At 41.2% G+C, this 23839-nt stretch overlaps 1 protein-coding gene across 3 annotated transcripts in view; it reads right to left on the bottom strand.

Moving 5' to 3' along the window:
• The window catches only part of NTRK2 (neurotrophic receptor tyrosine kinase 2), a 292046-nt gene that overhangs the window by 63080 nt on the left and 205127 nt on the right, over positions 1-23839 (bottom strand). For all 3 annotated transcript variants that reach the window (XM_075931775.1, XM_075931774.1, XM_006135900.4), the window contains 2 exons: positions 11878-12008; positions 5369-5541 (listed from right to left, as the gene is read on the bottom strand). In XM_075931775.1, the coding sequence (XP_075787890.1) occupies positions 5369-5541; positions 11878-12008 (304 nt within the window). The remainder of the gene's footprint in view (positions 1-5368; positions 5542-11877; positions 12009-23839) is intronic.

Raw genomic sequence — 23839 nt, 5'->3', positions numbered from 1 at the left:
ATGCAGGATGATAACGCGGGATATCTATGCATGTGGCTCTGTCTCCAATAGATCCTGAAACCAACAGGATCAGAAGGGTTAATTCGGCACCCTCATCCCTGTGGTGGAACAAGGGCCTGGAAATCATCAAGAAGATTTTGCAGAATTTGCTGTCCCCTATGAAAATGTTTTCATTTAAGAGCAAATTCTGTCCTTGTTTACTGTTATGCAGGGCAATATATACCCGTGTATAGAGTTAACACATAAAACCAACAAATTTTTAGGCTGGTCCATGAGTTACCTACAAGTATTTGGTCAACACATATTCATTGATAATAGCAATTCTACATAGTAAACAGCTGATTTCAATCTCTGAAACCGAGATGCATATCACTGCATTTTTTAATCAAATCAAGAACTATCAATATTGCTATACCATAATAGACCATTAGTATTCTCTGATGCTTCCTTTGTGACAACACTCCAGATTTAACAATTGGCCCTTAATGGAACAGTCCTTATTCATAATTGTATTGTTATAGATAAAGGGTAAAATTTGAAAAAGCACGAAATGATTTATGGGACAGAAGCACCAAGTGAGATTTTCAAAAGCATCTGGGTGCACCATTAGGAGCTTATCTGCATTTTTAGACACCTAAACACCTTTGAAAATCTTGTCCTTGTGATCCTATGTCACATTAAACTTAATGGCCTGAGTGACTTTTGAAAATGGAACTTAGGATCCTAAGTCACTTATTCACTTTTAAAAATGGTATCCATACTCTTTTGAGCCCGATTCATTTCTTTTTATAAATAAATACTTTGCCTGAATTTTCAATATGAAGACTAATATGGAACCGGTTATCAAGTATGCTTGATGGAAATCAGTGTATAGATATGGAAATGATCACATCTGAGATTAAAAAAAAACAAACCCTCAAAGAACTTAATGCACACAGATTGGGGGAACCAGATAATTTCTACCCTAGAATACTGAAAGAACTGGCACTTGAGATTGCTAGTTGAGTAACAAGTGTTTTTAATTAATATATGTATTTGGGAGTTCTACCACATATCTAGCAGATACCTAACATGGTACCGTTATTAAGCAAGGGAAAGAATGTGATCTGGGCAATTACAGCCTGGTTAGTCTAGCCTCAGTACTATTAAAGACTTTGGAACAAATCATGAAAATAAATTAATAATTAAATTAATGGAGGGAAATGTCAAAGGGAATATATTGGAACTTGGATTTACCAATGTAGAGCATGCCAGATTAACCTGATTTCCTTCTTTTAGAAAATAACTGATTATTTTTAAATAAGAAAAATGCTGTAGATCTAATATACTGTACTTGGACTTCAGTAAAATATCTGACATGGTAACACATGGGAAACTATTAGATAAATTACAGAAGATAGTGATGAATACAAGAATAGTAAAGTAGATAAGCAACTAGCTAAGAGGAGACGACATCAACTTGTGTGGAAAGATGAAATATCGGATTAGAGGGAGGTTACTTGTATAGTTCTGCAACAGTCTTGGCACCAATCTTTTTCAATATTTTTATTAAGGACCTTGATGCAAAAGTAAATGTGAAATTTGTTAGGAGGCATCATCAATATAAAGAAGGAACTGAATATTATACTGGAAGATCTAGATGACTTTGAGGACTGGAGTAACAGAAATAGGATGAAATTCAATAGTACCAAATATAAGCACATTCAGCTCAGTGTCATAAAATGACACTGTGTTATAAATTGGGGGATTATCAGTTGGAAGATATGGAAAAGGAAAGAGACCTGATGTTTTGGTCAATCACAGGATGACTATGAGTCACTGTTGTGATCCTAAAATGTATTAGGCAAGGCATTTCCAGTAGAGATGCATAGGTATTAATACCATGGCATAGGGCAAGGCACTGGTAAGACCTCCTCTATAATACTGCATACAATTCATGTCACTCATTTTCAAGAAATATTAATTTAAATTTAACAGGTGAGAGCTACTAGGATCATCAGAAGAATGGAGGACCTATCTTATGAGAGGAGACAGGAAGAGCTTGGTTTGTTTAGTTTAGTAAAAGAAAGCTGAGAAAGAATATGATTAAGCTCCATATATACATTGGGGGATAAACACTAGGAAGGGTGAAGAGCTATTTAACCTAAAGGTCAATATTGGAACAATAACAAATGGGCATAAACTGGGCATGAACAAATTTAGTCTGTAAACCAGAAGAAAGTTTCTAACCATCGGAGGAGTGAAGTTCTGGAACAACCTCCAAGTAGGAGTTGTCAAGGCAAACAACTCAATCCATTTGTGAGTGGAACTGTATGATGGGGTCGCTTGTGATGGTGGTTAGCAAGGCTCAATGGCCCTGTGGCTCCCTTCCTTTTTATGTCTTACATTCATGCTTCATGGCTTCAGATGGTCACCTGACAGGGTCAGGAAGTGATTACCCCTTCTCCCTCCGAGTGTATTCTTGTATGTTGGGCTGGGGAGTATGGAAGCATCAGAGATGGCTACTGTTGGATATAGGACTCTGGATCGGGGAGGGGCAGTCCTCTGAGGCAGCACAGAGCATTCTCGTAGTCAGGTGTTTGGTTACCTGGCTTTTGCACCCATATGCAGCCTCTAACTGATTTCTATATGTGCAGTTGGGAAGGAATTTTCTCCCAGGTCATACTGGCAGTGATCTTGCAGGTTTTCACTTTCATCTGCCAGATGCATTGTGGATCACTTTCCAGTATTAATCAATTCCCTTTCATTGTAGAGGCCTTGAGCATTGTTTCACCTCAGTTGCTCCTAGTCTTTGCCTGTAGCACATAATAGTTTCATCTCCTGGGGGGCTATAAAATACTTCGATCTAATATTGGTTGTTGGGTTTAGTGAATGGGTGATGGCTTATGTTGGTGGCCTATGATATACAAGTCAGACTACATGATCTGGTGATCCCTTATGGCCTTAAACTCTATAATCTCTCTCTCTCTACATAAAAAAAGTTTTTCCTGCTGGGCGACAGAATGACATCATCAGGCTATAATGCTCTCTGGCTGTGAAAGCCACCAGAGAGAGAGGGGTGGCAACCTGCTATAACTCTATATACTTGAAACACAAACTATGCTGTCTTATGTGTCCCCCCCCCCCCATTCCTCAATACTAGATCACTATGTCCCCATACTAGATCCCCAATACTAGGTCTAGTTAAGAATCAAGGGCAACAAAGAGTAACAGAATGACCTTTTCCAATTTTAAAAAACCTAATTAAAATTAGGGTGACACTGCCAGTTAGGATAAGAGATTCTTATTTCTTAAAAGGACATTCATATCTTATTGTGAATTATAGTTGCTGCTTATACATTGGCATGTATGCAGAGAATAGCAACAGAGTACAAAGTACAGCACTAAAATAATTTAAATGTTAAAATATTTATTATATCTAGAAAAATAAAACAAATAGTTTGTTTATTGTAACTGTGTTTCAAATTCTCAGTTCTACCAGCCTCTCCTAGGGCCAATTTAAATTGGTTTAAACAGATGCAATGCCACTGAAGCTTTTAGGTCTGTAATTGAGTCATAACATCTATCCAGAAACACCAACATAAATCATACATTCCAGGGATAGGTTGAATGTGTGCATCTAAGGGTGTGTCTAGACTACATGCCTCCTTCGACGGAGGCATGTAGATTAGCCAGATCGGAAGAGGGAAATGAAGCCGCGATTAAAATAATCGCGGCTTCATTTAAATTTAAATGGCTGCCCCGATCTGCCGATCAGCTGTTTGTCGGCAGATCGGGGGAGTCTGGACGCGATGCCCCGACAAAGAAGCCTTTCTTCATCGACACAGGTAAACCTGGTTTCACGAGGCTTACCTGTGTCGATGAAGAAAGGCTTCTTTGTCGGGGCATCGCGTCCAGACTCCCCCGATCTGCCGACAAACAGCTGATCGGCAGATCGGGGCAGCCATTTAAATTTAAATGAAGCCGCGATTATTTTAATCGCGGCTTCATTTCCCTCTTCCGATCTGGCTAATCTACATGCCTCCGTCGAAGGAGGCATGTAGTCTAGACACACCCTAACTCTATATTAGGTTTAAACTGGGGTTTGAGGTTTGTGTTTGAGTTTAAATCAGGGACAATCTTTAAGGGATGATTTCTGATTGAATAGAAACACAAACACATTTTTGTGAGGTGTTTTCATAAGATTTCAGGCCCGAGAGATACATTTCATGGGGGGAAAAAAACTGTTGTAAATGTTCATTATCTTGTAAGATTTTGCCTACATCCAGTGTGGAACTCTCCTCTAACCAAGCAACAAACCCAAACCAAATTCCTCTAGATCTATTCTAAAACAAAATAGTTGTGGATTTGGGAATAAATCTTTCCTCTTGTAATTCTTGTAATATTTTTCCATCTCAGATGCGGATCTAAGATTTCAGTTTGGCTCAACTTTTATAGATTAAGCAATTACATGATGTGGTTCTCTACCTATACTATAAATCACAAATACAATAAAAGGTGTTTTTTGAAATGTTCTATCTTTTGCTCCTTAAATCCTTTATGCGCCAATAGGAGAGATTTATTTTTAGAATTTCATGCATTCTTTCTGTTGTTATTGCATTTTCCTTTCCCCCTTTGCTTGCCCCACCTAGAATATTCCTTTGCAGAAAAAAGGCTTGTGCAAGTGTCTTCTTACAGCAAAAGAAGCTGTGAGAAATTCTGTAAAATGCTTTCCATACTATAAGTTTACAATAGAGACTGAAAAGAGAATGGGCTGCAAAACTGAGATTTGAATCCAAACTCTCTCTCCCCCGCTCCCTCCCCTCCACCCCCCGAGTTCAGGGGTGTTTCCATCCAGGTTTTTCATTTGGCCCCAGTACTAGAAAGAAATAAAAAACACAATATGAGTTGGATTTTGCCAAACTTCATTAGTCAAGCTTTGGATTTGCAAAACCAAAGATGATTCGGAATCAGATGCCATTTTAGCCAAGCTCTCAACGTTTTATAAACAAACACCATCTGCAGAATTAGTCGTGGGAAACTATGGCCAATGAAACAGGGAACTGGGGAAAAATCCGTGTGGTACAATGTAAAAAATGTAAGGAAATGATTTAAAGATACTTCTAATTAGGTAAAGAACTGGATGAGGCAAGACATATCACAAAATGTGAATTAACTGGATGTTTACAGGTTTTAATTCTTAGGGTATGACTACATTTCAAAGAAAAAAACATGGCATAGAGAGACTGTCAGTTGACTTGTACTCACAGGGCTTGGGTTGAGAGGCTAAAAATAGCCTTGCAGATGTTCTTGCTTAGGTTGGATGATACTTCTGCCCTTACCAGGTTTCAGAAAAACTGCCCAGTACAATACACCTTCATGAATTTACCTGAGGAATTTATTCAGATCTCCATGCTTCATGTACTCAAAAACCATGATGAGTGGATCACCTTCCACGCACACGCCATAAAATTTTACAATGTGCTCATGCTGCAGGTTAGTCAGCAATTCTGCCTCTCGGTGGAAGTCTTTTCGAGCATTATCACTGGCATCTTTCAGTGTCTGGAGGAGGAAGGGAAAGGTATATGTAAAATGAAAAGAACAATTTGGGGGCGGGGGAGGTGAGAGAGTGAGCTGAAGGTAATGTACTGTGTCAGAGACAGAGCATTTTTGGCATGACTGGTTGTAAATATCTGCTATAGATCCAAATAAAGTATAGATTTGTGCTTTTATAGCATTGCCTCTGCTATACTTCATCACAGAGTTATGAACTGACCAGTCGACCATTCACCTAATTTGGAACCAGAAGTACATAATCAGGAAGCAGGAGAGACCAAAACAAGAAAGCAAATACCATACATATTGTGTTAAACAGAAACTACTAAAAACAAAGAGAACTTTAAAAAACCCATGATTTTATATAAGGAAACTGTTTCTATGCTTCTTTCATCTAAATTAAGATGGTTAAAACTGCAGTGCTTTTTTTGTTAAAAAAAAAAAAAAAAAAAAAAGGTGCTGGTACTCCAGGGGAAAAGTTGTTGAGCTCTGTCTGGAGGTGCCGGTACTGCATACTGGGCAGTACCATCACAAAAAAAGCTCTGGTTAAAAGCATTATTTTTCTTCTGCATAGTGAAGTTTTGAAGCTGCATAAAGTCAATGTTCAGCTGTAAACTTTTGAAAGAACAACCACTGTGTTGTACTCAGCGTTCCAAACATTTCAAAGTTACAAACAATCTCCATTTCTGAGGTGTTGGTAACTCTCAGGTTGCTCTTTCTGTCAGAGGTGCAATATGGCTTTTAGTTGCTGCACTACCTACCCATTCTACAACATCATTATATGGTGATAAGTCATCTAATAGCAACATAAATTCAGTTTCCATCTACTGACACAGTATATCCACTTTACGGGACCAAGTTATAACACATTATTAGATTGTTCAGGACTTTTAGAGTAGTACAGGAACAGAGCTAAAGTCCAGTCTACAACAAATAATGGTATTACAGGGGACAACTGCGTCAAAATGTGGTTTCTTGTGATGCTTTTAGTTGGGCCCTTATTCAACTAAATGTCAATATGACAGCTTTAAAAAAGTAGTTCATCGTAAAACTAATTTTTAAAAACAAGCATTCATGAGGACTACTTTAAAAAAAATAAAAATTGGGGGAAACATGTGCTTCCCTATAACACATTTTCCTGGAAGGATTGTAAAAATGCTGATAACTTTGTTCTATCAAGGTGGTATATTGTGTTTTTCAGAAACTATTTTTTTCCCCTCAAGAAGCAGCAACATTATCCTGTGATGGAGCAGTTGCTATGGTAACTGCACATTTTCCGTCAAACAGCAAAATGAATTATGACCTAAAATCTGGGTAGGCTGGTTGGTAGTGAGAGCTTCTGCTACCATAGGGGTTTGTTTCAACTTCTTCCCATCTTTCCCTTCATTCTTCCCTATGTAGCACACACAATAACTTTACTGCATTAGAGAGAGATGAAATAGGCATACATGGAGATTCTTGTGGTAAGCAAAAATTAATAAAGAATTTACACACAAATGACACAGAATACTATATTTGGCTTATTCTCACCATAGAGGGGAAACAGAAGTGTCTTAAATAAATTGAGATAGTCATAATGATCATTAGTGACAAAGAGGCTAAGCAAAGTCAATAGGAATTTTGCCAGCGAGGACTGAGAAACAACTCTGGCCCTTCAAATTCCCCAAGTACATTGGCTGCTGGCAGAGATGCTCCATAGCATAGTATCCCCATAGGTAGCAGAGTTCCTCCATACCTGTTGCAAAAGTCCCATATCTGCTACAGCCTGAATTGTCCTAGATAAAAGTCTGTTTAGTCATGGATCAACTGGCCACATTTTTCCCTTCCCCCTAGCCCAATCCATGCCCTTGTTCATGAAACAGCTTGGAAATTGCTCCTCTGGGTCTCTGCTCTGCCGGTGCATGGTGCAGAACTTGTTACAAGGATATCCCCACCCTCCATCAGTATGCAATGGAGTTGTGATGTATGCCCACAAAAAAGCATGGGGAACAGGAGGGAACCATACGGAAGGATTAGAGGGTTTGTCTATCATAATAATTATTACCATTAATGTTCTGAATAACAAAATCATATAGATATGTTTCCTTCACAGCGCATTGAGCTTTCACCATGAGATTCTTTTCACTGTTTATTGGGTTCAATTCTCCATCCCATGCCATGCAAGGAGGTAAGTTGTTCATTCACTGAAAAGTCTGGTTCGATTTAAAAAAACTCTTTGAACTGGGTAAATCTGACAAGCTGAAAATCCTCACCTTTCTTTTTTGTTGTGTTTGTAGTTCTGTGTATTATAAAGGCAGAATTTCCCTAAATAGAATAAAAATCTATAAGCAAATGGCCATCTATATGATTCATTCCTGATGTCAGAAATAGTAGGCACTGGTCTCTTAAAATCAGCTACTCCACTTACACATGCATGGCTATATGCAAGTGCAGCAGCTGACTCTCAAGGCTACATTTACACTACAAGATATGGATGTGAGTCCCTGGTTTGTGTACAAATCTTTGGGTTACCTTTCTTTGAGCTCGCACCATGTATAAACCCACCTGAATCATAATGAAAGACTGCACAGAGATATGCACACAGACAGAGGAATCACACCACTAGCTTGTAGCCCGCACTATACGTGAGGTGCATTCGAGTTTCTGAGAACAGGATCAAGACTTGAACATCCAGCTGCTCAATAACATGAGACATGTCTTGGCCATTCCAGCCACATAGGCTCAGGAAGACCACAAAGGAGCTATTTCCCTTTGACTCTACTGGGGTCAAGTGAATCCAAGATAATGCCCATGGACTATTCCCATGACAGTGGCTTATGGAGGGTACTGCAACCCTAAGTCTGCAGTAATGGTTTGGAGAGACAATGTGACATAGAGTAGAGGGGGATGCGGCTACTCCTCCATCCACTCACCAAACCCTCTGGAACTGCCATGAAGCAAATAGCCCAACCATGTAGAGAGGGGGCTCGTTAAAGGCTTATGCACCATTTAAATCTCACATAAGTCTTCTGTGCATAGGAACTGCTACACAAAAAGAGTTTGCGTACACACAGTGCACTATCCCGAAAACCTAGACGTCAAAATATATGAAACCTAACTGGCTCAAAAAATAGTATTATTTCCAAACGGAAGAAGCATGGGTAATTGGGTGTGTATATGATTTTATCTACAACCAGGTATTTTGGAATCTCTTAGCACTGAAATCATTTGCTGAATCAATATCAAACTTTAACATATTTGTCTAGCCAAAAGGAAAGTGCTGTATTTTGAGTCAGGCCCAATTCCTTCCATAAGGCACAATAAGCTATTTCTTAACATGCATGCACAATGCTGTTGCGGTTGCCCAGGCAACCAGCAGAAGGCATGTCAAAGATCCAGAGGAACCTCCAATGAATAAAAAGAAGCTCTGACAACAATTTCACATAGGTGAAAAGACGCTCACCCCTGGGCTAGCATGCCCAGCTTTTCTGCTGCCTAAATCCTCCAGAGATAGACATATTTGTCACCAAATATGCACTTCAATGATGATGGCTAAAGCTTTTTCACAGGAACATTTTTATTTTGTTCTCTGTCCCAAGGGGTTTTTCCTAGGTTTACTGGTATGAAAACCCTCTAAATTATTCAGAACTCTGACAGGTAGAAATTGTACTTTGAATTGAGCTTTGAGATATGTTTCCCTCGGATCCCATTCCTGTTCCCAATTAAGTCAATGCAAGCTTTACCATTGACTTCAGTGGACCCTGCTCTACCATATGTATAGAGGTAAAGGAACACAGGAATTGCCACACTCGGTGAAACATTCTTGGTCACCCTAGTCCAAAGTCTCTTTGACAGCAGCTAGTTTCACATATTTTAGAGAAAGGGGTAAGAATGCCCAAATGGGCAATTAGCAAATAACCTGTCCACAGAGGAAATGTCTTCGTAATGGGTTCAGTTAGATGGTAACTTATGCCATGGAACATGAGGCTTAGATCCTTTCCTTCACTATAAGATGGCTTATAAGTACTACCCTAGGCATGGATTGTGGTACCAGCCTTGGTGCTGTGAACTGACAGAATTGTTCCATTAATCCATGGAGATATCCATCCCTCAAAGCCTTGGGTAATCTTCATTGTGAACTGTAGTGAGAAAGAGCAGCAAAGAAGGGAGAGGGCAGGCAGCATCTAAAAAGCCCCTGAAGTGACTATGCTTTGGGTTCCATTCGTTCAGTACCGACAAAGGGAGGAAGAGAGTGGAAAGGCTCTGATTACAGCACCACGCTACTAAGTGAGGAAAAAGAGAAGAAGTGTAGATTTATTAATGAATTGATCAGAAAATAATCTCACCTCTTCCACAAAATAATACATGAAAAATGTTATATAAGAGCTACATATTTTGTTACTGTTCATTTATCCTAAGGTTGTAATATATAATCCCTTACTTCTTCCCTGCTTCTGATATATCATTTCAAAGCTACATTTCAGAGAACATTTGCAAGAAATTATTCATTTGACAAGTCTTGCCTTTTTTCCTGTTCTCACATTGCAAGTTACTCAGATCTATTTGCTGGTTACATTTATATGCTGAAGATCAGCTAGGATGATTTACTCTATGGATAGAGCATGAATATTCAAAATTTGCAAATAGTTGTTTAGTTGTGAAAGGTCACATGGTATTGTTTTTGTTCCCTAACTGCAAAACTGATGTTCATGAATAGTACCACTGACTTTAATGGGACTCTTAGGGTATGTCTACACTAGCTCGTTAATTCGAGGTAGGTAGGCAAATCAGGGAACCGGGGTTGCAAACAAAGCCCGGGATTTAAATATCCCGGGCTTTATTTGCATGTTCCTGTCTGGCCCCCATTTTTAAATCCCCCTTAGTCTGAATGAACTGCCCGTGGCTATACACGGCAGTTTAAAGTTAATCCGAACTAAATCCTTAGTTCGGATTAACTGTTACTCCTCATTCCATGGGGCAGTTCATTCGGACTAAGAGGGATTTAAAAATGGCGGCTGGACGGGAACATGCAAATAAAGCCTGGGATATTTAAATCCCGGGCTTTGTTTGCAACACCGGTTCCCTGATTTGCTTACCTAACTCGAATTAATGAGCTAGTGTAGACATACCCTTACTTTTCATATTCAGAACCTTGTGTGTTTTGGTGGGACAAAGGTAGAGGGAAGAGTAGAGGAACTGATCTTTTTTCATTGGATGCTCCCAGCAAACTCCAAAATCTGGAGTGGAAATTAGTGAGGATCAGGCCTTGACTACAGCGATCAATCCTCTGGCCTTTGATTTATCACATTTGCTTACATGCGATAAATTGACTCTGAATGCTCTCCCATCGATGCTGGTACTCCACCAAGACAAGAAGAGTAACTGGTATTGACAGGAGAGCAGCCCCTGACAACCTTTCCACATGTAAGATGCTGCGGTGCATATGTTGACTTCAGCTATGCAAATAACATAGCTGAAGGAGATCAACGGTGCCCATTAGTGTAGACAAGGACATAGTGAACTATGTTTTCTATTGTATGTCCACAGATGGGATTGGGAGTTCTGCTGCTTGGCAGGAGAGTGCCTGTGCAACAGCCTAGCTACCGTACAGATGTCCCAAGACCAGTGGGGATGTCCTCCTATTTCTCTCTGGAGCCTGGGGTTCTGCATAATTTGGTCCCTTCTGTGACGTTGATAAACTCTTGCTCCCCTTTAATTCCAGATCTCAGCAACTTCACAGTTATTGATGCTTTCTCCTTAGTTTTCCTCCTCTCACTGTTTTTAATTTGGAAGGGCAGAATGGAGAGCTAGAACCAAGAATTATCCTCCTCGTACCGAAATGCAATCTCTTCTGGGTTCCAATATAGCAGCTGCTTAAGAGCACAACACAACTATACCCTAAAAGTTTAGGCCAGGAAGAGATATTGTAAAATTCTGGCAGTTGACTAAGAACCACATGAACCTTTGTGAAATAGCTCTTTGTTGACTAGCAGTTACATGTGTAACCTAGTCATGTAGCTGGCTATGGTTTAAGTAGTTTTTTTAGACATATGAACACGATTCCCCATCTATTTTTAATGACGTCTGCCATTATTTTTCATTCTTCATATTTCAGATGGATCATGAAAGACTTTGCTCCAGTGAAATATTCTAATTTCCCCCCTTTTCTTTATGAAACTCAGCTCTCATTTTGTAACCCACAGCAAGATCAAATATCATATTCTCTTGACATTTCATCAGCCTCATGAGTCCTTGCACATATATCACAGGAGTCACATTGGGTTTACCGAACAGGCAAACAAGATCACTTACAAATAAAACATCATTAGCTGAAACCACAGTGGAAATCCTAGATTTTCTTACCTTTACCGCCACCAAGATCTTATCCTGCTCTGCAGACAGGTTATAGCACTCGGCCAGGAAGACTTTCCCAAAGGCTCCTTCTCCCAGCTCCCTTTTTAGAACAATATTGTGTCGTTTGATATGCTGAACAACTGTAAAGTGAACATAAAATGTATGAGAGACATGAATTCTAGGGAAAAAAGGTGGAAGGGTTCCCAGATGTCCATTATACTCTAGAGGGAGAGGGTTTGCCTGTATAGGACACTGTGCATATTCGAGAAAGAATGCCAAGGATGTCATTAGAGTCGAGTCAAATCACTGTAAGAAGTGTGTGTTAATATATTCAGAGAGAGAGCACAATTTATTTGCTTTATAAGACATGGCACCAAGAACCTGGAAATCAGTAAGAAGGGGGTTATGACTTAGATAAGTCCTCTGAACGTAAGAGTGAATATTGTTTTTCCAAAAATAAAAACAGGAGGAAAATGCAGGAATCAGATCAACCTTCTCTCATGACACTTCCATTTTTATTTTTCTAGCAGCAGCTGATCCTTTTCATTCAGCTCCAAAGAAAAAATGGGGAAGAGGGAAAGAGAGGAAACAAAATAAAACATTCACATAATCCAAGAAGATAAAGTATGCCCCCTTTTAATTAAATCCAATCTACTCTGTGGCTCTCTGCTTATCACTTGTTCATCTTAAATTGAACTGCCACTTGCTCTGTCTGTTTCATGCTACAGCTAGGATGGAGCAGATATTTCATTCTCATAAATATGATTTACACTGTTGCTTGAAGGTAAATGAAAAAAATAAGACAAGATGGACCTAGGTTTTAGTCACTGTTGCTGACAGAACCTTTCAACTATCTGCTGAAAGAACTCACTACTAATGGACCAATGCATAAAGCCCTTAAGCATAATTTTTATTCTTTCCTTTGAACACAAAATTTAATTAAAGGATTTAATATTTAAAAATACTGGATCAGATTTACTGGCAACTTCGCACTGTGCTAGCCACTGAAAGCCCAGTTTAGCTGGTCCAATAAGTTGTGTTTATAGCTTCTTTGTGTTGCAGGAGTGGCACAAAGCAGCCACGGCATAATGGTGAATTTGCCCTTGCCTCATTTATTTGGTTTCACAAAAGTGGAAATTCATTGTTTCACAAACGTGGAAATCCAACACAAAGCCTATGCACCACTTCAGTCCTAATTAAAACCTGAAAAATAAATGGGTCTTAAGTGGTACATAGGCCTCTTGCACCCTATTTGCACAGGGGTGAATGTCACTCCAACCTATATATGTAATTGCACCAACTTTGTTGAATCAACACACAGGAAAGCTACAGTGAGCGTTGGATAATTCAAGTCTATGGACCAATCTCTAATCCAGTGCCCATCCATTCTCTAGAAAACAGCCACAGACTGCTAAAAATGTGCTCCCATTCACCCTAGTGAAAAAATCCAAATGGTCTCCTGTTCCCCCTCAGTGTTAGGACACAAGGAGAAAGCAGCCACAGCATAAGGAGAAATGGATATTTATGCCACAGACAGCTGCTGTTGACCCCTGCATACAATTACTGTATTCATATTTCAGTTTGATGCTGAAATAATCCAGCATACAGCTGCAGGGCTACCTGTGCCTCTTCAATGGCTAGTCTGCTGGAGACAAGCCTATGAAGAGTGCTTCATGAGTGCTGGCTGCAACTCAGTAGGAAACAAAGGAAGGAGCTCAGTATGGGTGGAAAGAAGCCCATGATACAAGAAAGGCTATTCACGCCCTGGCACATCAAAAGTTGTAACTCCCCATATAGAAGGCAAGGAATGCAGAGAACTTATGGCTACTTCTGCCCCACCACCAATAGGTTCCTACAAGCCAGTGGTGTCCCACTGCTCCAGTCTGAGTACCAAATATGTTATTTCACAAAGATCAAAGGAGGCCCCAATTACGATTTTAGGGCATATTCTCTATCATGCTCCACTACATTTATTGTGGGAAGAGAGGTCACTCTCAAGTCTCTTGATGGGGATTCCCTCAATATGGGGGAGACCCCAGTAGGCACAGAATTAGCATATCTAGCTCCTTGAACTTCCTTTTCACATTCCCTACTGCATGGGTTATGAATGGGAGTGATTGAGATGTTCTGGCCTCCAGCTATCTTCATCCATTATATGGTCTCTTAGGCTGCATCTGCAGTGCACAGTTATTCAGAATTAGCTATCCTGGAATAGTTATTCTGAAATAGCTTATTTCAAAATAGTACATCTACACTACAGGGAAGCCTTAAAATTAATCTGAGGCAGGCTTCCCTAATGTAGATATGCTCTCTCGATTTAGAGCCCCAGAGGAATAACTTAGAATGGCTCCGGTGAGGGGCTACTTCAAAATAGCAGAAGTGGAGCATCTACACAACTCCTATTCTGAAATAACTATTTTGGAATAGGTGTTGTTCTTCGTAGAATGAGGTTTACAGAGGTCAGAATAAGCTGGCCATTATTCTGAAATTATTTCAAAATAACGGAATTGTTGGGTAGACACTTGCATAGTTATTTTGGAATAACAGCCATTATTAGGTACCATAGACAGCTGGAGTAAGTTATAGCAGTCCTTACGCTGTACTAGAGCAGAGAATCTGGAAGCCATAATAGGTTTTGGGTTCCCAGCTTTGACTCTTTTTCTTCTGCTGCTGGGTTTCCTGGTGAGGGTGAGGAGAGACATCTCTTGGGTTCAAGTAGTGCCAGTAAAGCTCTCTCTTGGGCTCCCACTGCCTGTCAGGGAAGCAACAATGGAGTAGCCAGAACTACTTCCTTCTTATCGAGTATAGCCAATGGCCAGCAAGGAAGCTGATGAGCAACTAAGAAAAGGAAGGGGCAATAGATGCTCAGACCCCTTTGACTCAGAACAGAGCTGCTCCTCCTGATGTTGCAGGGAAACCAATGGGAGGCAGCTGGAGAAGTGGTGTTTCATATCATCAGGACGGATTCAGATATTTCAGTTTAAAAATTATAGGGTGAGGCCCAAGGAGCACACTTTCAATGCCTAATCGAATATACCTTTTCTTAGTATAGTAGCTCACCACACCAGTAAATCCTGACCTACTGAACTTGGCAGCCACCATGTCAAGCCTTCAGGGCTGGGCCACAGGTTGGATACTCCTGCCATAAGCCAGGAATGGCTCGTGATAGTAGAGCATTGTACTAAAGGAATCCATTTCTGTGAGACTCTGGTCTCAAATTCCATTATCAGTCCAGGAAAAGGACTCTATAATATGCTGTTACTGTTTGACATAGAGTTTTCGGTGCTGGTCCTAAAGTGCTAGAAATTGGTATGTTAAATTGAAATTGATGAAGCTGTCACTATCTGAAGATCTGATTCTATTTCCATGTCCTCCCCAACATTGGAATTTTTTTTAAAGTAAAGGGTAATAAAAGTTATAACAAGAGCCAGGCCAAACTCTCCCCCTGACAGATGCAAAACTGTATTTAATATCTTACATTCATCTCTATTCACATTAAGTATTCACAACAAAATAAGTATCAAATCTGGACTGCAGTCTAATGTCTTGGAGAGTGGCCTAAATTCTGTGAATATGGAGTATGTTTCAAATAGAAATTAGCACTAAGCCAAAATAGGGTGCACATTCCTGGGTCACTGGTGCATGACTTAGGCTTTGTGGATCACAACATGCCTGAGGTATGCAGCAATAGCCTAAGAGTTCACATCCTGTTAGATCTAATTGCTCTGCTTTCATTGCCTTTTATTAATTGTTCCCGTTCCAATTCAGCTACTTCAAACCGGGCAATAATTAATTGAGTAAACAGTCCCTCTCACTAACAGAAGTCTTGAATTACTGCTCAGAGGTCACGAGAGAGGGATATTTCGCAAAAATGCAGTTCAAATCTCTTCAGTCGTTACCATTTTTGCAGTTTCCAGTTTTTTGAGGTGAGGAGAGTTAATAAATTATCATCATAAAGGTTGATTGTCGGGGTGGAGGGAAGGCCAATTGTGATCAGAGAACGTCCTGGTCCACTTTGTTCCAGTGGATAAGGAGATTCTGAGGGGGTGAGGGAAGGGGTAATCTCAAGGAAGCTTTCTGGTACTGATAAGAGGTTGGATCTCTCTTCACTGGAAACATTTGGGTCTTTCACTTTACACCAGCATTCTTGACTATTAGTACAGCAGTGGCTAAGATGGCATTGGAAAGATTTAAAGCACCCTTAAGAGTTAGCTACTGGACAGACTAGAAAAGGCTCTTCAGAAGCTTTATCAGCTCAGGAACCTTGCATTTGTTAAATACCTATGTTCTTGCCACAATTAGGATTCTGAAGTACTGAGAGCAGCAGCTCCATCTTTCATCAGGAAGGGACTTGAAAATTCCTCCACGCCATTGGATTGACTCCCGGTCAACCATTTCATTTGCTTTTGGGATTTCCTTTCCCTCTGCTACCCATATATCATTGTAAGACTGTCTCATTTCCTTTTGTGGAGGAGAGGGGGCAAGTCAGATCCACCTACCAGACATCATATTTTTAAAAAATGCTTGCCCCACCTTGTAACTATTGTTAGGCAGAGAACATGGGAGAAAGTCCACTGAAGTCAACAGCAAAACTTTTTCTGTGTTCCTTATAATGTTATCAAGGAGCGATTGCTGATAAACAAATCAGACATTTTAACTTTGTTCATCTCCATTTGAAACACAGAGAAGCATCAGTGTTTGTCCCAGTGGTGAATAGATTTTATTGTCAAGTTTCTAAGAGGACATCACAATGGACAGTAAAATAAATAAGAATGGTTAAATATTGCTTTACAGAGAACTCACAGCTACAGAAAAATATTCTTATATAAAGTAACTATTGGGTGAATAACTTGTCCCATAACAAAGTGTCAAATGCAAAACACAGCATACCATTATTCCAAAGTTCTTTATGTCAACTGCAGCAAAATAGATCTGCACAGAATATGTATTTGCAACTTGTCACATTGTATCGATCACAGTTACCTTTCTGTGCAAAACTAAGTGCTAAATAAATACAAAATGGCAGGGAATGTGAGTAAGTGGGCACAGATTAAATATGAAAACAACATACGTTAATCAAATATATACAATACGATGTGACATAAATATGAGCTCAGGAAAAATCCAGTTAGCAAATGTATAGCCCGAACATGCTGCTATGGACTTGGGTGGGAAGAGACTCCAGAAGCCAAAAAGACTGAGTCAAATTCTGCTCTTAGTGTGGTTACGGGTAGGTTGTTAAAGGCACAGATAGTGAACAACCATTGAATGGCATGTATGATACCTGAGCCTTTGAAAACCTCCCCTCTACAAGCCAAAAGGGTCTCACTCGACTACAAGAAAAAGATTAGAAAGGAGAATGAGTCAAAATACTTCAGGGAAAAATTAGAGATAAAACAAAGTTAGACTAGATAAATCAGAAAAAGCACATTGTTCAAAACAGGTAGTGGTGAAAAATTACAGTGTCATCCAATTAAAACAAAGGAGTAGTAGGTTGGAGTGGAGTGTGGTGAGTTGGAGATGAAGTGGAGCACTCCACCAATATGAACAGAAAATTCTACACGAAAAGAACCTATCATCATCTTCAAGCACATATGTAATTCTCCTTGACAGTACAGAGACTTAGGACCCTTATAGTTATTTAGTCAAATATATTACATTCAGAAAGTAATATTTTAAAAGATGCATTGAGGGCCTCTTCCTACAAATACTCCTACTGGGCCTCATGCTTTGTTGTCAGGTAGTCTATTCTTGATAGTAAGCGAGTACAGGATTTCACATACTGGGATGAAATCCTGGCCTGACTGAAGTCATGGACTTGAATAGGATCAAGACACTTTGTAATATAAACTATTAAAATTTGATGACATCTATTTTAACAGTCAAAAGCAACAGCAAGTAAAAATGTCTTTTATTTAGTTTTTCCTGAGGGGGGGGGGGGGAGAGGGATATTAGATGTATAGATTTTATGGCCAGAGGGCATTAATTAGATTATCTAATCTGAACCTTGCATTTATTACACAGGCCACTGAATTTTAGCCATTTTCCCTTGTATTGAACCCAACAACTTGTATTGGACTAAAGCTTATCTTGTGAAAAGGCATGCAGTCTTGATTTGGAGGTACCAAGAAATGGAGAATTCTCCATTTCCCTTGGTAGTTTATTCAATAGCTAATCACTCTCACTATTAAAAATGTGTGCTTTGTTTCTAATTTGAATTTGTCTGAATTTAACTTTCACCCCTTATTATACCTTTTTCTGTTAAAAAGTCCTTTAGTGGTTAGCATTTTCTCCCTGTGAAGGTACTTCACACATTGTGATTAAGTCACCTATCAGTTTTCTTTTTTACTAAGCTAAACAGGTTGACTCTTTAAGACTCTCACCGTAAGGCATTTTCTCCAGACCCTGAATCCTTTTGAAGCTCTTCTCATTTTCAAAGGGTAGGCACCAGAGCTTGTTGCTGTATTTTCATATCAATCTCATCAACTCTGTATACAGAGGTACAATAACTTCCTAGTCCCAACCCACTACTCTCATTTTACATTCAAGGATCACATTAGCCCTTTTTGCCACATTGCTGTATCAGGAATTGATGTTAATTTGCTTGGTTTTTTTTAACCCCTCTGTCCTTGTCAGTCACTGCTTTTCAGAGTATAATCTCACAAATTCTTCATCAGTGTAGTGCGGAGTATCCCAAGTGAAATCAATAACATCTGTCATTAAGAACAGAATTTAGCACTATAATACTTTAACAAAGCAGAGCAAGAAAATATGTTAACATATTTGGTGAAAATTATAAGTGGGAAACAATGGCTGATAGAATTATTATGTGATAGACTATTCAATATCTTTAGAAAGATATTTTATAAGCCATGCAAAGTCTTTAAAATGTATTTTAGAAAACCTTCCTTGCAAATACTATTGTGCAATGAAATATCCTTTTTTGCCATTGTCCGAGACAGAACATCAGAAATGACTGCCCGTCGCAGGGAGCCATAGCCTGTAATACCTCTGAGGCTGGTATAGGGGGCTCTGTCTGTGAGGTGGAGTGTTTTCCATATAAGGGCATGTAAATTAATAATCTTCCCCTGCTCGCTCCACCCATTGCAGTAACAGATCAGCCAGTGGGCTGACTGGTGCTCAGGCCTGCTACTCCACCCACTGCAGCAAAAACCAACCTATGGGGTGATAAGTTCACAGGCAATAAAACAGGCAGGCAGCCCCTCTCTCACTGGGGATTCGCATTGAGTGAACGCCTGGCCTGATCACCCAGACGCCTTGCACCCCCCGCTCTTGAGTCTTACTGAGCGTACTCCGAGTTGGTCGACCCGAGTGGAGACAGTTTATGAGCGTGTGACCGGTACTTGTGTTCCTGCTGTCTCCAGAACTGGTATAACACCCCCCCCCCACCATCATCCCTATCCTAATTGATTTTTTAGTTGTCCTTATTGCTTGCCAAGTGACAGTGGCTAAAAAGTTACTAAGTTAGTTTATAAATAGTTGTGGTTTAGGTTTTTTACTGTTTCCTTGTATAAAGTTGTGTAAATAGTCAGCCCTATGGATAATACCAGTGTTAATTCAACTGTTCCTAACCCCTGGGCAGTTATTGGGAATTATTGTGATTTAGAAAAGCCTCAGGGAATTGTTTTGTGTTGTCTGGCAATCTGTTTAATTTTTATTCTGATGATTGTCTGGCGCCATCAAAATAAAATCAGTTTGTACTTTTTGAAACCCCCAGTTGTGGTCTCATCCTTTCCGGCATCCCTTCGAACCTCGTGTATTACGGGGACTGACATGGCGTCACGAACAGGATGCCGGAACCCCGGAGACCATGACAACTCTGATAGTTGCCCCTGGGCTAAAACTGAGACCCCAGGTTCTGAGGAGGATCAGTTTAATCATTTGCAATACCATCTCCTCTGTACTCGACAGCGCGAAGGGGCCCCTAACACTTTTGACTGGGTCTGTGTCATAGGACACGGCCATGATTGTAGGACCTACACCATTCCTTTGGGGTTGAGCGATGTGGGCTGCTTGCTAACTTGCCATCCCACCTTCAGGGCCACCCCGGCTGATAATAGCCTTCAACCGTGTCTCACTCAAGTGGGTGAGACAGCCCCTAATTCAAACCCTCTTAGCCTCTGGAAAGAGGTGAACAGAGTAATTAAACTCTGTGGGGTAGCCCCCTCCATCTTGGCCCCCGAGCCAAGAGCCCCACATGGATCACCTGCACACCACCTGTTAATAGGATTGGTCCAAAGGTTAGATGGGATAAAAAAGGTTAAAAAACTACGCCCCGATTCTTATAAATCAGAGGATGTTCTGGCTGCCATCTGCAATACCCTAGCAGCGGCCCTTGATAAAGTTACCGTCTACCATGGGGCCGTTACAAATTGTGCACGTGGGGTGGCGCACTCACAGTCAGAGGGAGAACCGGAGTTTTCCCCTCAGGCGCCAAAGACGCCTCCTTTAGAGACACAACTTCCTCCCCCATACCAAGGCTCTCATGACCCACCAAACATTTACCCTGGCTTGACTACCCTGAGTTCAACCATACCCACAGCTCCCGACCTGATTGTACCGGAGGCCCTCCCTGTGACTGTAACCCGATTAAAAAGGGATGGTCAGGAGAATACCTCTCAGGTAACTGAGACCCGCCCCCGAACCAAGGCGGAAATGAAGGAGTTCATCACAGATACTGCCCGACGTCCGGATGAGCCTCCTATAATCTGGGTAGGGAGATTAGCCTTGGAACAGGGGAGTGACTGGGTTGACCGGGAGGAAGCCTTAACGTTAACCCGTACCGGGAGTTGGTCGCGGGGCCTTATGGGGGGAGTATTGGCAGCGAATAATCATTGGCCTGTAACGGCCGCAGCTGCCGCGCACCTCCAAATACAAGGGGGATTTCGCGCAGTACAGATGCCACCTGATTGTGTGAATAACTCCACTACCCTTATGTACGCAATCGCTGGGAGTTCTATTCTGCTCTGGGATCCCACCGCACACCCCCTCAACTTAACTAACGTTCAGACGGTAGCACAAAACCCATTTCGTTTTGTTGATGATCCCACTCAGATTCCCATAGAAGATGCGGCTGTTACCCTAGCCGTGGACAACAGCCCTAATCTAGACACAGGGGCTCTTCTGTGGCTAAGGGGATACACAGGACAACCTATTGGCCGACTATACGACGCTGTAGAGAGGGTGAAGTGGGCAACACTAAAGGCCGCCCTACTTGCAACCCCCTCTACTCTGGTGAAAGGGTCCAAAATGGTGCCCAAACCCAAATACCCCGAGCGTTCGTTCATCGAGCGTAAGATTTTTGGATTTTTATTGGGTAAGGGACTCGCCAAGGAAGCTATTAGGAAAATGAATAGTGATCAACAGAAAGACTTGGCTGTGAAATTGGGGTGGGAAGATCGCCCTATTCCCCCGCAGCCAAAAAACGGGGAGAGGCCGAGTGCCTAGCGGTCACTCGGCCCGATTTAAATGACCCTCGACCCTATCAAAACCTGACTACCGAAAACGAGACAATTATCCCCTTTTTGTTAGGCACGGGGGCACAGGTATCCATCATCCCCCCCGATATGTCCCACACCCCCACTGGAAAGATAGTCTTTGTACAGGGATTAAATAGCGTTGAAGCAACCTACGTTAGTCCGTCACAATTGGCTTTCTCTTCGATCTTAATTAGCCCGCCTTGAGGGCGTTGTTTGTCCCCTTTTTGTTTTTCAGGTACCAACCCATTCGAGCCCCCCACCGGCTGTTTGACTTCCGGAGCCGACGAGAACCATTAAGATGGAAAAAATTTAAGTCTGCCACTGAATCTTTCGTTTGGGAATATGTTACCAAATGTCCCGCAATCTCGAAGCCCTCACTAATTTGACCGCTGAAGGGTTTCGACAAGTCGATTTGGCTCTTACTGTACTAGCTCATTATGCCGAAAAGAATCGTATAATGATACAGGTTATATTGCAGAAGGACTTTTGTATGGCACTCGAGGACCTTGACCCCAGGTTTAAGGACCAATACCGTTTGCGTTTCAAGCCCGGGTGGAACAACGTTTCAGCCATCACCCAACAGCTGACCTCACTTGCAGTTCAGATTCGCGAACAGCGGGAAGAATGGGACTGGTGGCAAACAAAACTTTCCTCTTGAGGACTGAGTACTTGGGCATCCACCATTAAGCAGTGGTTGATTGTATGTGCTCTTGTGTTACTAGCCTTTTTAGTGGGCACTGCTGTTGCAAAAGCTCTTATCCACAGAGTTGTTTCCGCTTTCCCTGTTACTGTTGCTTACTTTTCCCTTTCTCCCCTTTCTGAAGACAGCAGCTCACCAGAACCTCAATTTACCCAATTGGCTTCTTGCTGATTACCCTTACGTGCGCTCTCACCTTAGGCAACCCCCTTACCGCTTGCTCCGGACAGCCACAGGGGCATGTCCGAGACAGAACATCAGAAATGACTGCCCGTCGCAGGGAGCCATAGCCTGTAATACCTCTGAGGCTGGTATAGGGGGCTCTGTCTGTGAGGTGGAGTGTTTTCCATATAAGGGCATGTAAATTAATAATCTTCCCCTGCTCGCTCCACCCATTGCAGTAACAGATCAGCCAGTGGGCTGACTGGTGCTCAGGCCTGCTACTCCACCCACTGCAGCAAAAACCAACCTATGGGGTGATAAGTTCACAGGCAATAAAACAGGCAGGCAGCCCCTCTCTCACTGGGGATTCGCATTGAGTGAACGCCTGGCCTGATCACCCAGACGCCTTGCACCCCCCGCTCTTGAGTCTTACTGAGCGTACTCCGAGTTGGTCGACCCGAGTGGAGACAGTTTATGAGCGTGTGACCGGTACTTGTGTTCCTGCTGTCTCCAGAACTGGTATAACACCCCCCCCCCCCACCATCATCCCTATCCTAATTGATTTTTTAGTTGTCCTTATTGCTTGCCAAGTGACAGTGGCTAAAAAGTTACTAAGTTAGTTTATAAATAGTTGTGGTTTAGGTTTTTTACTGTTTCCTTGTATAAAGTTGTGTAAATAGTCAGCCCTATGGATAATACCAGTGTTAATTCAACTGTTCCTAACCCCTGGGCAGTTATTGGGAATTATTGTGATTTAGAAAAGCCTCAGGGAATTGTTTTGTGTTGTCTGGCAATCTGTTTAATTTTTATTCTGATGATTGTCTGGCGCCATCAAAATAAAATCAGTTTGTACTTTTTGAAACCCCCAGTTGTGGTCTCATCCTTTCCGGCATCCCTTCGAACCTCGTGTATTACGGGGACTGACAGCCATATAAAGCAGACACAGCTACTTCTAAGATCTTGGAAGAATTAGTAGGTATAAGTGACTGGACTGGATTTAATTTGATCTGATGGCTTTCCAACTTCGAATTGCACTTGTTGTTCCCTAACAATGGGATTGGAAGAGATAATGCTGTAATGAGGGGCAATTAAATCACCCTGGATGGAATAAAGCAAGGCTAGCCTCATGTCCTCCTGACTCTGAGGCAGCACCAGCTCTAGGGTTCTTACTGCTAGGCAAAATGGAAGACTTGGCCTGCCACCCACAGTCACTCACATATCAACATTGTGTAGCTAAGAATCTTGTTGCACTTGGACACTGACTGGATATTTTAATCTTTCTTTACAGAGTGGACAGTGTCTTGCAGCAGAAATCTCAGCTCATCCTTCAATTTGAATTTAGAATAATTTCTGGTTTTGTTTCCACCTATTTATTATTGATCATCTTCACTAATTATTACTGTAACTTTATTATCATTATTGTTTAAGGTTCATATTACAGTGACAACCAAAATACTAATAAGGATTGGAGTCTTATTGTTCCAGGCACTGAACTAACACAGTCTTTCCCCCCACAAGCTTACACTATAATTTGAACCAAGGTGCAACCATGGCATTAGCCATCACTAGTGAAGTAAATGGGACTTTTGTCATTGATTACAATGGGAATTCA

The sequence above is a fragment of the Pelodiscus sinensis genome, chromosome 6, assembly GCF_049634645.1.
Source record: "Pelodiscus sinensis isolate JC-2024 chromosome 6, ASM4963464v1, whole genome shotgun sequence".
Taxonomy (NCBI): domain Eukaryota; kingdom Metazoa; phylum Chordata; order Testudines; family Trionychidae; genus Pelodiscus; species Pelodiscus sinensis.
This window is presented reverse-complemented; position numbering and strand designations above follow the sequence as displayed.